General features: G+C 37.3%; 6 protein-coding genes across 7 annotated transcripts; 1 reads left to right on the forward strand and 5 right to left on the reverse strand.

Moving 5' to 3' along the window:
- Positions 1 to 300: 300 nt before the first annotated feature.
- LOC115625608 (zinc finger protein 37-like) lies at positions 301 to 2,891 on the reverse strand. Its single transcript, XM_030520743.1, has 6 exons — positions 2,682 to 2,891; positions 1,966 to 2,518; positions 1,726 to 1,900; positions 937 to 1,664; positions 549 to 875; positions 301 to 488 (listed from the first exon to the last, which is right to left on the reverse strand). The coding sequence occupies exons 1-6, from the start codon at positions 2,695 to 2,697 to the stop codon at positions 371 to 373; spliced, it is 1,917 nt and encodes a 638-aa protein (XP_030376603.1). The 5' UTR covers positions 2,698 to 2,891; the 3' UTR covers positions 301 to 370.
- A 422-nt stretch (positions 2,892 to 3,313) lies between these two features.
- On the reverse strand, positions 3,314 to 5,949 carry LOC115625606 (zinc finger protein 711-like). The gene is made up of 6 exons (XM_030520740.1): positions 5,774 to 5,949; positions 5,018 to 5,672; positions 4,767 to 4,941; positions 3,906 to 4,708; positions 3,574 to 3,849; positions 3,314 to 3,511 (listed from the first exon to the last, which is right to left on the reverse strand). Exons 1-6 carry the CDS (start codon positions 5,844 to 5,846, stop codon positions 3,442 to 3,444), a joined length of 2,052 nt encoding a protein of 683 aa, XP_030376600.1. The 5' UTR covers positions 5,847 to 5,949; the 3' UTR covers positions 3,314 to 3,441.
- A 491-nt stretch (positions 5,950 to 6,440) lies between these two features.
- LOC115625610 (translation machinery-associated protein 16 homolog) lies at positions 6,441 to 7,306 on the reverse strand. The gene is made up of 3 exons (XM_030520745.1): positions 7,237 to 7,306; positions 6,800 to 7,172; positions 6,441 to 6,732 (listed from the first exon to the last, which is right to left on the reverse strand). The coding sequence occupies exons 1-3, from the start codon at positions 7,237 to 7,239 to the stop codon at positions 6,539 to 6,541; spliced, it is 570 nt and encodes a 189-aa protein (XP_030376605.1). The 5' UTR covers positions 7,240 to 7,306; the 3' UTR covers positions 6,441 to 6,538.
- Positions 7,307 to 8,382: 1,076 nt separating this feature from the next.
- Positions 8,383 to 11,353, reverse strand: LOC115625605 (zinc finger protein 236-like). The gene is made up of 6 exons (XM_030520739.1): positions 11,085 to 11,353; positions 9,998 to 10,835; positions 9,756 to 9,930; positions 8,940 to 9,694; positions 8,608 to 8,883; positions 8,383 to 8,529 (listed from the first exon to the last, which is right to left on the reverse strand). The coding sequence occupies exons 1-6, from the start codon at positions 11,287 to 11,289 to the stop codon at positions 8,448 to 8,450; spliced, it is 2,331 nt and encodes a 776-aa protein (XP_030376599.1). The 5' UTR covers positions 11,290 to 11,353; the 3' UTR covers positions 8,383 to 8,447.
- A 388-nt stretch (positions 11,354 to 11,741) lies between these two features.
- Positions 11,742 to 12,932, forward strand: LOC115625342 (armadillo repeat-containing protein 7). Of its 2 annotated transcripts, XM_030520370.1 has the most exons (4): positions 11,742 to 11,912; positions 11,968 to 12,135; positions 12,198 to 12,424; positions 12,510 to 12,932. In XM_030520370.1, the coding sequence occupies exons 1-4, from the start codon at positions 11,804 to 11,806 to the stop codon at positions 12,891 to 12,893; spliced, it is 888 nt and encodes a 295-aa protein (XP_030376230.1). In that variant the 5' UTR covers positions 11,742 to 11,803; the 3' UTR covers positions 12,894 to 12,932. The 2 variants fall into 2 exon arrangements, with proteins under 2 accessions (XP_030376230.1, XP_030376229.1); XM_030520369.1 differs by having other exon boundaries at positions 11,773 to 11,912; positions 11,976 to 12,135; positions 12,198 to 12,691.
- On the reverse strand, positions 12,922 to 13,391 carry LOC115625343 (28S ribosomal protein S33, mitochondrial). Its single transcript, XM_030520371.1, has 2 exons — positions 13,219 to 13,391; positions 12,922 to 13,162 (listed from the first exon to the last, which is right to left on the reverse strand). Exons 1-2 carry the CDS (start codon positions 13,339 to 13,341, stop codon positions 12,941 to 12,943), a joined length of 345 nt encoding a protein of 114 aa, XP_030376231.1. The 5' UTR covers positions 13,342 to 13,391; the 3' UTR covers positions 12,922 to 12,940.
- Positions 13,392 to 13,473: the final 82 nt, after the last annotated feature.

Genomic DNA, 13,473 nt, shown 5'->3' on the forward strand with positions numbered 1-13,473 from the left:
CAATTTTTTTTTTTTTTATGCACCTCATGTAAATTATAGAGTACATTAATTTATGTGTCCACTTACATATGTGTGAAATATTTAGTTTTATATTTTATTAATTGATTTTTTTTTCTTTTCTTTCATTTTCAATTTGATTAAAATATTAAACAGTACAAGTTATTTAATAGTTGGGCCCGCCCGACTCTAGCAAATCATTCTTGTTTAATTATTGAATAAACAAGAAACATCTGCATTCTATAATAAAACCCTTTTATTTTGATTCTGTCGCTTAGAAATGTTTATGATACTAGTTTAAAATTTGCTATTAAATTTGTATTTGTTTGCATGATTTGGTGCATTTATAGGTTTCTAATTGGACGTCATACTCTCACGTGACCTCTGGACAATCACTAGCGGTTTTTTTCAGGTTTCGCTCGTGGGTTACAGATAGATTATGCGTGGCCAAGTTGTTTGGTCGACGAAAGGCGACGTTGCATGTCTCGCATCTGTAAAAGGGAACAAATTCATAAACAAATTTGTAGTTAAAGAATAACTTAAATATTTACTTGTATGGACGATCTCCACTATGCATAGTCATATGATACTCAAGGCGGGCCTTATAAGAGAAGCCTTTCGAGCATATATTGCACACAAACGGTTTCTCGTTGTGAGTCAACTCGTGTTTGTTAGCGTCTATATGGCTAGCAAATCGTTGCTCGCAATAATTGCACTTAAAGGGTGTTTCAGTATTGTGCAATTTAACATGATGCTCCAAGGCATACTCTGTATCAAATGATTTGGCGCAATATATGCAACAAAAGGGCAATTGGACTTGTGATTCGGGTGGTTCGGACGGCAACTCGTCTGCTAGATGTTTTGTTGGATGTAACATTCTGAAATAAATGTAAATATTAATATAGATGTTGATAACATTATAAATAAAATTGAACCTACTTCTCATGATAATTTCGTGAGCCGGCTTGAGTAAAGACTTTCTCACAGTAACGGCACTTGAATGGTTTTTCATTTTTGTGTATAGTTCGTATGTGCAACTGCACCAAGTAGTTATTGTAAAATTTCTCAGGGCACTCTGGACATTGGTAGTCTTTACTACCGGTGTGACGTAGCATATGCATTTTGAAGTTATCATTTCTTTTTGTAACGTAACCACAAATATCACAGACTATTTTTTGAGTTTTCTGATTTTGGAGCCGTCTTCTCTTGCCCTCAATTTTCCTACGTTTCTCCTGGTGTACTTTTTCAACAATTTTATTTGAATCGTTATCTGTACATACATTTCGTTTTAAATGTTGTTCATCCAATCCCATACCAAGAGGATCATCAATATGTCCGCTTTGTACTTTTTTGGTTGGTGCATTCTCTTGCTTAACGGTATGTTCTACCTCAATTCCACATGAATTATCTGAATCATTGGCGTAGTCGGAAACTCCGTCAGAATAAACTTCCGCTGAATCTTCCACTCCTATTTTAAAAAATTCCTTACTATCATCATTACTGGTTTCCCTTACGACCTCAGTTGACTGCGAGTTTTGTAGATGTGCAGATTGCAGTCTTAGAGTCCCTTCGGTTCGTATGCAATTTTCTCGAAAAGCAATCGCTCTGCCTAAGTCTAAAAGGCACCCCGAACAGATGTAATGAGGTAGACCCTCCAACAGTCGGAGCTGTAAGGCCCAAATGTGGTGTTTGAAATTTAGCATTAAACGAACAGCATTTTTTGCTTACCGTTATACCTGTGATCGTTTTTATGTTATATAATAATACTCTGTTAGTTTCATGAAGAAGATCCTTGGTTTCCGCATCGGCGACAAAATAACGATCACATGTCCGGCATTTATCCACGTTATTAATATTTCTGTTGTTGCCATAAACTGATGAGGTTTTAGATCTTTTGGGATAACTGTAATTAGGATTGAATATGTGACTAAATGTTCTATTCATAATGCAAAACATTTTTAAACTCACTTATTTTCAAATAGTTTCTGTTCACTTGGGTCTTTGTCACTATTCAATGCATGGAATTCTATAATATTGGGATCAGCTTCTTTAATCTCTCCTTCTTTTAGCTGTTGAGGACTATCTGCCCAATCCGCAACAGAAACGGAATTAAATTCACACATATCGTCATCGATTGCAACATCCAGTGGCATCTCTTCCAAAGGATTTATTTCAGCTTCTTGTAAGTTGTTAGTCTGGATGGCTGGTATTATTTTAGATGCTACCTTAGTATTTCTTCGTGTTTTCTCCCTATCTTCGGAAACTTCCTCCACAAAAGTTGGTACAATTTCCAGTGACTTATGACTCTCGTCTGCACGTCTTGGTTCAGGAATGCTTGTTGTGCATGCACGTGTTTTAGAGCGCCTGTTTGGCCTATTTGTTTCAGCTTTGGTCAGCAGCTGAGCAACCAGCCTTTTGTTATTGTGCTGTTCAGACTTTTCCTTATGATTGTCAAAGCTCATATCGTTTCTGTTAACACAGGGAACTGCGCCTAACTTCAAAGTTCGCTTAGAGAGCAGTCCTACAAATAAGAGATTATAGTATAATTATATGACAGTTTATATTAGAAATGGTATCCTCTTATCCTATACATGTATCATTTGATCTGCCGTTAATTAATTTCCTTTATTTTTATTAATGTAGTCTCTAGGTGCAGCTACCGTCCAACAGTTAATAATTCTTACCCATTTCCCATTGCATAGTGCCTTGTATATCCTCTGGGGCGAAATGATCGCTGCAAATATGATCTGTTCTTGGGTTTATTTCAACTTTGCTGCCGCAGAACTCTAGCCATTGGTCCAAGGTTTTTTTGTTTTTTGGGAAGCCAAAATAACTTTTTTGTGGCCTATCGTCCAACTTAGCTTTGTTGTCGCAATTACAAACGGCGCACCAAGGCATTTTACAAAAAAAAAACCGTACTCCTACAACAATATTTTATTTGTGACGGCACAGTAGGGATGCAACAACATCGATACATCCGATATTTATGCTGCTTCGATGTTTTTTTGATGATCCGATGTAAGATAATTGGTGCATTGGTTGACGTTACAAAAGATTTAATTAGGAAAAACGTGTGAAACCCAAAATAAATGTCCCAATTCAAAAGACGATTACTCTTATTTAAAATTTTCGTTTTCTTTAGCATTAGACTCGTTCGAATCAATGAACATTAAATTAAAAAATTATTTCTTTTATTTCTTCTGGGTATTGTTTCGTATATGTGCTGAAGCTCTTACTTTTAATTCGAGTTTTTATAGAAGTATGCTTAAACTTAAATAAATTAAAGCTTATATTAAAATCAATTAAGGTTATTAAACAGATGAGGTTTTTCATTGAAGATGCGGTAAATCATATCGGTGTTCAATATTTCTACGCAATACAAAATTAGCCTTTACTCATATATTCGCTTAATAATTTGTGCTCCAACATGTTTTTCAAGCTGTATCAACTTTCTGCTCTCTTTTTTGTAGAACTTTTAAATGAATTCGCTTTTGTATTTTCAGCAAGGTGCGCCCTTGAATAAAAAAAAGTCGTTTAAATGATTAAATGCTTATTTTTTGTAATTCAACAACTCACTTTTCGTGTTTATACCGTTGTACATTATCAGTAAATGCTAGGTCACAATGACGGCAACTAAAGGGCTTTTCGTTTTTATGCTTCACTCGTATGTGTATCCTCATCAGGTAGTTGTTGTAAAATGTCATAGGACATTCGGGGCACTCTACGTTTTTAATGCCAGTATGACGCATTTCATGCATGTTCAAGTTATGACGAGTGCTTGAGATGTGACCGCAAATCTTGCACACATAATCCACTGGTGGATCCTCTGGTTTACCTACTCCATGAATCTTTCTAAATTAAACGAGTGTCTAATGATTATTACATTTTAATGGTACTCCATAACTTACTTTTCATGTATATATCGTCGGGTATTATCCTTGAATGCTAGCTCACAATGACGGCATTTGAAAGGCATTTCGTTTTTATGTTTCACTCTTACGTGTAATTGCATCATGTAATTGTTGTAAAATTTCATGGGACATTCAGAACAAGCAAAATTTTTCGTTTTTGTGTGTCGTAACTTATGCATGTTAAAGTTATGACGAGTGCTTGAGATATGACCACAAATATCGCATACAATATTGAGATGATTATTTTGCAAGTATCTTCGGAGTTTTCTCTCCTCAGGAGTAAAGAGCTTGCGTGGCATTCGCTCCCGCGGCTTGCGTTTTCTCTTAGGGCGTTCACCTTCCCTCTTACTTCTTCCTCTTTTGGTTATTTTTTCACCATCCTCTAAACTAGTTGCTTCGTGTAATAAATTATTTAAATCTGTTTTACCCAACTCTGCAGAAATAGGATCATCGATACTGATCGTTGCTTGAGTTTTTTTTGCCATATTGGTTTCTTGGTTTATGCTACCTTCTACCTGGATTTCATCTGCATTAACTAAATCAATACAACTATAGACAGATCCTTCGGAATCTTCCTCAGTAGGCTCTCCTCTTGGTAGTTGTATAAACTCTTCAAAATCATCAGAGTCATCGATTTCACTTATGACTTCAATTGGCTGTGAGCTCTGCTGCTGCTCCTTAATGTACAATTGCAAAATCCTTTCATTTCGTATGCAGTTGTCTCTGAAAACAGTTGCTCTGTCCAGATCTGAAAAGCAACCTGAACAAATATAATGCGGAAGTCCCTCCATAAATTGGATCTGCAAAAGTTAAAATTATTTTTCTTTACGTGACACATTTGATCCATTTGATGATTACCATAATCCCAGTTATCGCTTCAATGTTATATAGGAGCGCATTATTAGCTTCATCGAGAAGATCCTTTGCATTGCCATCCGCAATAAAGTGCCGATCGCATATACGACATTTTTTCATGTTGTCAATTACTTCGTTTCCGGTATAAAATATTGTAGCAACATCATTTTTTTTAAATCTGCCATAACAACAATATTAATACTTTCGTTAATATAAAACCAAAGATACATATATAATTATTATTGTGGCCTTACTTAGCATCCTCAAGTACTGTATTCTCAGTTTTAGTGTTCTCACAGATATCCAGAATTATCACATCATTACATGGTGATTTATTGATTGAATTAGAGTGATCCACAGAATGCCACAGTTGTTGGTTGTCAGTATAATTGTTGGACTTTTTAATATTGTTTGTTTCAAAATCAACATCTTCAATATAGACTTCATGTTTAAGCTCTTTCGGTATCGCATCAAAAAGATTTGTATTACTTTCTTGTGCTATAACGCCGTCGTTCTGGATTTCAATACTGTCTTTTGTGTTTGTTTCATTTACACCTTGAAGCCATAAGATCCCATCGTCTGTACAATTTGGATCATCAGCTTCTGACACGACGTCGTCGCTATCGCTTAGTAGATCAACTTGTGGTTCTTGCAATGGATTTGGTTCTTGTTCGTGAGCCTTGAAATCTCGTGCTTTTAAACTTCGCGTATCAGCCATGACCTTAGCATACTCGTCTTCGGGGGGACCCGCTCTGTTATCCTTTTCAGCATTCGCTAGCAGTTCAGCCACAATCTGTTTGTTCTTTCGCCTTTCAAGTCTTTCCTCGCGCTTCTGACCTGTTAAGGTCATGTCGTTCCTGTTTATACAAGGCACCGAGCCTGGCTTTAATGTTCTGCGGGAGCGTAGACCTAAAATGTGAAACTCAAATTACTGCTTATCATGTGCAATATCACAAAAAACAAAATTGCTGTGTATTTCGAGAAATATACATTAAATAATATTAGCGTACCCATTTCCCATTGCAAGGTGCCTTCTATGTCCGCCGGGTTGAAGTGTTCACTGCAAATACGAGCATTTCTCATATTGATTGGAGCCTCGCTACGACAAAAATGTATCCATTTTTCCCGAGCTTTAACAGTTTTTGGAAACCGAAAGAAACATAATTTGGTATCCTCTGCTTTGTTTTTGCAGTTATGCACAGAACAACTGCGAGACATTTTGCAGTTTGTTTATAGCCGAATTTATTAGTGACTTCGATATTTGTACAATATCGATACCTTAACTATACAATGTTTTAAGGAAGAGCGTGAGTCGTGATCCCACGTGTGCCTAAACTGTGATTGGCTAACTTCTAATGGATATTTGAGTTTTTGAAGGAAGATTCGTTTTACAATAGTTCAATTCAACGGACAAATTTGTATTACTTCCATTTTTCCATTCCAGCCAAAATGTAACATGATGTGTTTTCGAAGGAAGATTCGTTTTACAATAGTTGAATTCAACGGACAAATTTCTATTATTTTAATTTTTCCGTTCCAGCCAACATGCATTTAATTTAGAAGTATATTACCAAACAATAAAATTTCCTCTCCACAAATCCATATCTAAGTGCGACTTACAATAAATGCTGATTTTTTCAATACCCTGCATCCCAAGGGTAAAGTGAAATGCATCAATTTACTTACATATATATGTATATGCGTTTATTAATACATTCATATGTAAAATTTTGTGAGAATTTGTACAAATTAGCCAAGATATTAATACCAGTCCATCATGTTTCCATCTGTCCAGCATTCGTTTTACTGCTTGATGGCGCTTCGTCATTAGGAGCCGGTTGTGCTTGCTTGAGCCGTTGCAGCATGTTATGAGAAACCAAATCAAGCTTCAAATGCTGTATACTTAACGCGTTGCCGTCCCAATCCATAAGCGATTTAAACTTGACAGCGTCGCACAGGTTCAGCAACTCTAAATAATAAACAGTTTTTAATGTTTGTATAGGAGTAGCTATCATATTTTTACGAGGCACGCTTACCCAAACCACCACTTTGATACTCGTTACGCTCCTTTTCCAGCGTTATTGTGATAATATCCTTGCGCGCTGCATGTTGATTTGCACGATGTTTCCCAATTGACTGCTTTAGCGCAATTTGTTCAAGCTCCCCATCGAAACGCTGAAGATAAATCGCTATTAAATTTTCAAATTCCTGTGGCGTCAATGGTTCTGTCCTGCCTTCATCTATGTGTTCTACGAACCAACTCAGCTTCTCGCCAGTTATATTACTCTTGATGGCATGACCTAGACGTAGTTTGTGTTTGTTGTTTTGACGGCGTGCTTTTTTCCCCAATGCCTTAGTTTTGCGACTGTTGGGATGTTTACATTTCGCTAGCTCTTTGCGTAGATTTGTCTGCATGTGGGTATTGATAATTTAGCCAGCTCTAAAAACAAATAGGATTTACTCAAAAACTTACCATTTTGGGTATCTCACGCTGTTCCACGTTTGTTTTTTTTTTTGGTATTAGAGTTGAGCAATAAGTAGCGCAGCTGTTATTTGTCACCAATACTTAAATGGCACGAATCGCAGCTGTGATCAGATGTTACAAATTGCAGTCACCCAGTCACAGTCGCAGTGATATTCGCTGGTTGGGCAAACTAATATTTTTATCACGAACTGCTATTTTTAAAAACGGTACCATTTACAACCGATACAGTTAACGTGTTTGTAATTCGAATTGTTGATAATGTTAATCTTTTTTTCAAGTCATAAGTTAATCATTTATACCACTCTGGTAAGAAATAAACAAAAATCACTATAAACTTGTTACATCATTTTCTAACAGATTCCATTATTTGATGATAAAGTCCTCGTTTATAAATTACATTCGTTCCATCTTTATATATAAGCGGATAGCGTGAAATAAATCGCTGGTTTTTCCATTTTACATTCCGTGTATGGGCAGCTATTAATGAGGTTTTTACCCATTCACGATCGTTATATTGCTCTGGTTGATCCACAAAGTTTTCATTATAGTAGGGGAAGGGGATAAGATTTTGCTGCAGTAACACTCTAATCAAGCAAGTCCATTTGAAACAGGAAAAAAAGTACATATATGATCCTGATTCACTCCCCATACCCCCGGCAAAACGGATATTTCCATAACTCCATAATACTTGGAAATGTTACCCAACTTGTAGCGGTCTGCTTCCGGTGGTTAGTCCTTCGTTCACATCGAAACTTCTGGATCGGAAAAAGTGCACATTAGCTGAGACTGTTTCCAAGACCGCTTCGAAATGGTCGCATGATTAATGAAATCTTCGTACAAATCTTTTTACAGATTAGACTGCTTACCATTGCGCAGGTCCGTTATTCAGTGTTATGTATGATGCTTGCATTGTAGGTTTCTAAGCTAAGTCACTAACCATTTAACATACATACATATATATGTTCATATGTCAGTCAGAAATTAGTAAAAAAAAAAAACTAAACAGTCATTTAATTCCAAATCTCCGATCGATGAAGAAATGTCGACAAAAGATATCTTTTTTCTAAAGAGATCTTTTTATTTGAAATATTCGATATAAAATAAAAATTTGATCTAACATAACTTATTCTTGAGAATATAAATGTTTATTTATGGTCTAGTACGCGAAAATAAATGCACTTGTGGACAAATTTCAAATTTCAAACCTCAGCAGGATTCTTTACACTTTCTGCCGGTCGTACGGATGATCTCACTCGTTTAGGTTGAATTCCGTGAATCTTTCTAAAATAGTGAAAACAATAATGAGATATATTATAAACTTAAAATGTAATTTCAAATGTACATATTACTAGAACCTACCTTTCGTGGAGATAACGTTTAGTAGGTGTGGTATATTTCTTTTCACAATGACGGCAACTGAATGGTTTCTCGTTTCTATGTTTCACTCGTACGTGTACTTGCATCATGAAATTCTGGTAAAATTTCATCGGACATTCAGGGCATTGAAAGTTTTTCGTACCAGTATGACGCAACTTATGCATATTCAAAGACGTACGATTGCTTGAGACGAATCCACAAATATCACACTCGTTATTGGATGGCGTATCCACTTTTTTACCTACACCATGCATTTTTCTAAAAAAAGACGGGAATTTTAATGTATTACATTTTGTTGTAAACCAACAACTTACGCTTCATGCTTATATCGTGCGCCGTTATCACCAAATGTTAACTCACAATAACGACAGTGAAAAGGCCTTTCATGTTTATGAACCACTCGGATGTGTAACTGTAACATGCAATTCTGGTAAAATTTCTTAGGACATTCTGAACATGCAAAATTTTTTGTTCCAGTGTGACGCAATTTATGCATTGTGAAGCCATTGCGAGTGCCGGAAATGTGACCACAAATATCACACACAATATTCAGATTGCTATTTTGCATTTTTTTTCGAAGGCGCCTTTCCTCAGGTGTAAAAACCTTGCGGGGCTTTCGTTCCTTTGGCTTCCGTTTTCTCTTAGGACGTTCGACTTCTTTCTTCGTTTTCATTCTTTTTGCTCTTTTAGCTCCACCATTTGCTTCACGTAACAGTCTATTTATATTTGATTCGGCCACTCCTACGCAAAGAGGATCGGCGTTACTGGGTGTTTCTGGAGGTTTTTCTTTAGTTGTGGCATCATTCTTTAGAATAGGTTCTAACTCAACTTGAACCCCATTATGACCTAAATGATCAAATATTTGTTTTCTCTGTAATTCCTCACAATTTTCATGGTCGTCGACGTCTTCTATGATTTCAATTGACTGTGCAATCTGTTCCTGTTCTTGAATTTGCAGGCTAAGGATCTCTTCACTTCGTATGCAGTTTTCTCGAAAAGCAGTGGCTCTGCCCAAATCTGAAAAGCAACCCGAACAAATATAGTGGGGAAGTCCTTCCAGCAATTGAATCTGTAACATGCAAATAAAATTACATTTTTTACATCACATTTTTGTTCTGTTTAATAATTACCATTATCCCAGTGACCGCTTCAATGTTATATAGGAGTGCACCGTTAGTTTCATCGAAAAGGTCCTTTGCGTTGGCATCAGCAATAAAGTATCGAGCACATATACGACATTTTTTCATGCTGTCACTTATTTCCTGCCCAGTATAAAATATTGTAGTGGCAGCTTTTTTGATAAACCTGCAGTAACAAAGATACATGATATGCGTTAGTTAAAACCCAAAAATATTACATAATTGCTTCTTACTTAGACGCCTCAAGTACTTTTTTGTCAGTTTTATTATTTTCGCTTGTATCCAGAACTATCACATCGTCCCAGCGAAGCAATTTGTTCTGTGTATTAACTGCCTGTAAATTGAGATCCGTGGAAGCCAACGGTTGTTGATGCACAATTAAATTGTACGATGCGTTCGCATTAGTTGGGTCCTCAACAACTAACACATCTCCAAGGCAGACTTCATTTTGAAGGTCTCGCAGACAATCGGAAAGACTCGGCTTACTGTTTTCTGAGACGACACCGCCACTATCAAGTTCAAAATCTATTTGTGGCTCTTGCAAGGGACTTGCTTCATCTTCTTGGGCGCAAAAAACTCGTGTTTTTGTGCACGGCTCTTCAGACATCGTCCTAGCATAGTCGTGCTCATCATTTTCAGCGCCAAATAATTGTCCATCCACAATCTGTTTGTTTTTTCGTCCATATATCCTACTGGAGTTGTCCTTTTCAAGTTTTTCCTCAATATCTATTACCTCAGAGCATACGTCATTTTCAAGGTCTAACAATTCATCTGAAAGAATTGTCTCACTGTCTTGTGATAAGACGGTGTCACTATTAAATTCAATATCTACTTGTGGCTCTTTCAATGGACTTTCTTCATCCTCCTGATCATCAAACACACGTGGCTTCAAGTGCACCTTATCGGCCACCGTTTTAGCATAGTCTTCAGCCCTTTCAGCGTCAGCTAGTAGTTCTTCCACTAATTGTTTGTTTTTTCGCTTTTCCTCGCGAAATTGATCCAATAAGCTCACGTCGTTTTTGTTTATACAAGGCACCGCACCCGTCTTCAATACTAAGCGAGAGCGAAAACCTATAATGACGAAAAATTGTCTTAAATTTTAAGCAGGGGCAAAATTATTGATCGTAAATGCAGTATGGCAGTGTCGGATCAAAAAAGCAAGTCTCAAGCCCACTCCCTCGAATGGCTTCTAAGAACAAGCTGAGATTCACAATCGCAACCGGCTGTAGTTAATGAGTACGTTGTAAACAGTTTTTTGTTTAGGTTTGTATTGCCTATGAATTGAATCCTGTGTTCTTTTCTATTGATAACTGGACATACCAAGGTCGCACTGCATCCGCCCATGGACGTCCTCTGGATTAAAATGCTCCTCGCACACTCTCCACGTTTTCTTATTAAATGGGTCGGTTCTTTTAGTAAACTTTAACCACTTCTTTAAAAGTTTCTCGTCGCTTGGGAATGAAAAAAGTGTATGTTGGTTATTCATTCCCTTTTTGTTTTCGCAGTTTTTTACACAACACTTCATGGTGGGCGGATTTAACTTTAACAAGAAAGAAGTGAAAGTACAAGAAAACAAAACAAATGTTGCAGCTGATACAGTGTATGATAGGGATAGGGATGCAAGAAACACTCGATAAGTCGACCATGGACGATTTTTTAACATGATCTATCGGATGAGCAGACTGCAGCTTCCTTATGAATATCGAGTTCCGTGGCAGTCCCATTAAATTATTGCATGAAGTGCGGGAATTCAGCTTCTTCTTATATTGCGGACAAATATTTGTCGGTGGCTTAACTTCATCCGAACGACTATTTTAGAGCCGTTATTCAGAGTCATCGAAATTAAATATATGTACATAAACATGGTAATAAATAGTAAGTAGTAGTAGAGCGCATATTGTTGTTTTCAAAATGTTTCATGAAAATCGATTATTATCGACAGATTATTACTCGTACATCGATTACTCAATGTGCACATACCAACGATATTGTGGAAAATGTTTATTTTTGTTTACTACAATTGTTGTGCCTAGTTATTCATGTTCTCTAGTCATCCCCATCTGAAACGGAAAACCCCCGCCCAGGGCATCGACCGTAAAGCATTTATTGGCCACTTGGTGGATGAATATTATACAACCACAAATGTTGGTGAGGTTAATTCAAAAGCCGGTTATTTCTGATTATATTATTGCTATTGTTCCAGAGGCTCAGGAACAGGTGACAGCTAATTTAGCCAACTTTGCTTACGATCCTATCAATTGGACATATTTGCATGAAGCTCAGGCATTGGAGGTATTTTTAGAGTTATTAGAGACACACAATCAAAGCCTACAATTGCATGGAATCGCTGCATTGTGTAATATCTGCTTAGGTGGGAAAAATCAGTCATACTAGTCATCTTATTCTTACTGTATTAACTTTTCCAACCCACAGATAGAACTGCTGAACAATTCATAATAGAGCCAAAGCACACCTCTATCATCATCGACTTGTTTTTACGTACAGAACATTTAGAAATTGTGCTCCACAGCATTGCACTTTTCCTTCAAATACTTTCCTCAGATGTGCAAGAAACTCTGAAATACAAAGAGCTACTTGTTACGCCCGCACTACTTAAACGCATTCAGCATTGGCGCCAGGAAGCAAAGGATAAACGTGTTGTCAATCTGTGCGTAGTATTCCTAGAGCAATTTGGCCGGCGCATCCAAATAACTGAGATAGACAATGTTCAAAGTGCGCCGCCAGTTGAGCCATCAAGCGTTCAGTCATCTGAAGCAGGTTCAAATAATTAAACGTTTTACACAAAAAGATCTGGAACAGTTTGCTGCCTTCACGGGGGACTACAACTACATACATAGCAAGGAAGTACCTGTGCATGAGCGAAGGGTACACGGAGCTCTGCTCAATGCAGTTGTAGCAGGCATCATTGGCACCAAACTGCCAGGGCCAGGCACCGTGGTGCTAGAGCAAAGCTTTAAATTTCTGCACCCTTGCCGTATCGATGTGGACACAATTGTGACGGTGCGCCTTCTAAACGAACGTAAAATATCCGTAGTAGAATACGATTGTCGGCAAAATGAACAAATTGTGTTTGCGGGCAAGGCCAAATTGTTGACACAAAAGCATTGACAAAATTATTGGTATAAAAATAAAAGACTTCACTTCTTATTGTCCATTTATTTTTTTGATGCTCGCTTGCCCTCTCCTTTCTTGGGCGGCGCTTTTCCACGCAGCTTGCGCAAACGTTTCATTTCCTCCTTAAAGTCTTGATGTTCGTCACGGAACAATCCATAATCGCGCAGATTCCTCATGAGCAAATGCGTTTCCACGTGCCGTGGGTACCAGTTGATCACATAGTCTCGCTTATGTATCGGCTCTTCTGAAAACATCCGAACGACCTGAAACAAATCATATTAGCAAATTTTGGGACAATTGCCCTTCATATACCCATCACCTTCATAGATTTTTCATTTGTTGTGCGTGCTACTTCGCCGAATATGCGATTAGAAAGATAATTCATTCGCCGTGCGTATTGTGTGCCAAGTTTTATTAATTCCGTATACTTATACGCCGGCATTTTTCTTTTTATCACTAAACCGTAGCTCCTATTAAAAGAAAACAATTGTAGTTGCGGTTATGTCACACACACTGCGACACAAAACTTAACAGCTGATTGCAGTACTGCCAATCCTGCGCACACTAGCTCGAA

Source organism: Scaptodrosophila lebanonensis, unplaced genomic scaffold (genome assembly GCF_003285725.1).
Source record: "Scaptodrosophila lebanonensis strain 11010-0011.00,11010-0021.00 unplaced genomic scaffold, SlebRS2 tig00000072-arrow-pilon, whole genome shotgun sequence".
NCBI lineage: Eukaryota > Metazoa > Arthropoda > Insecta > Diptera > Drosophilidae > Scaptodrosophila > Scaptodrosophila lebanonensis.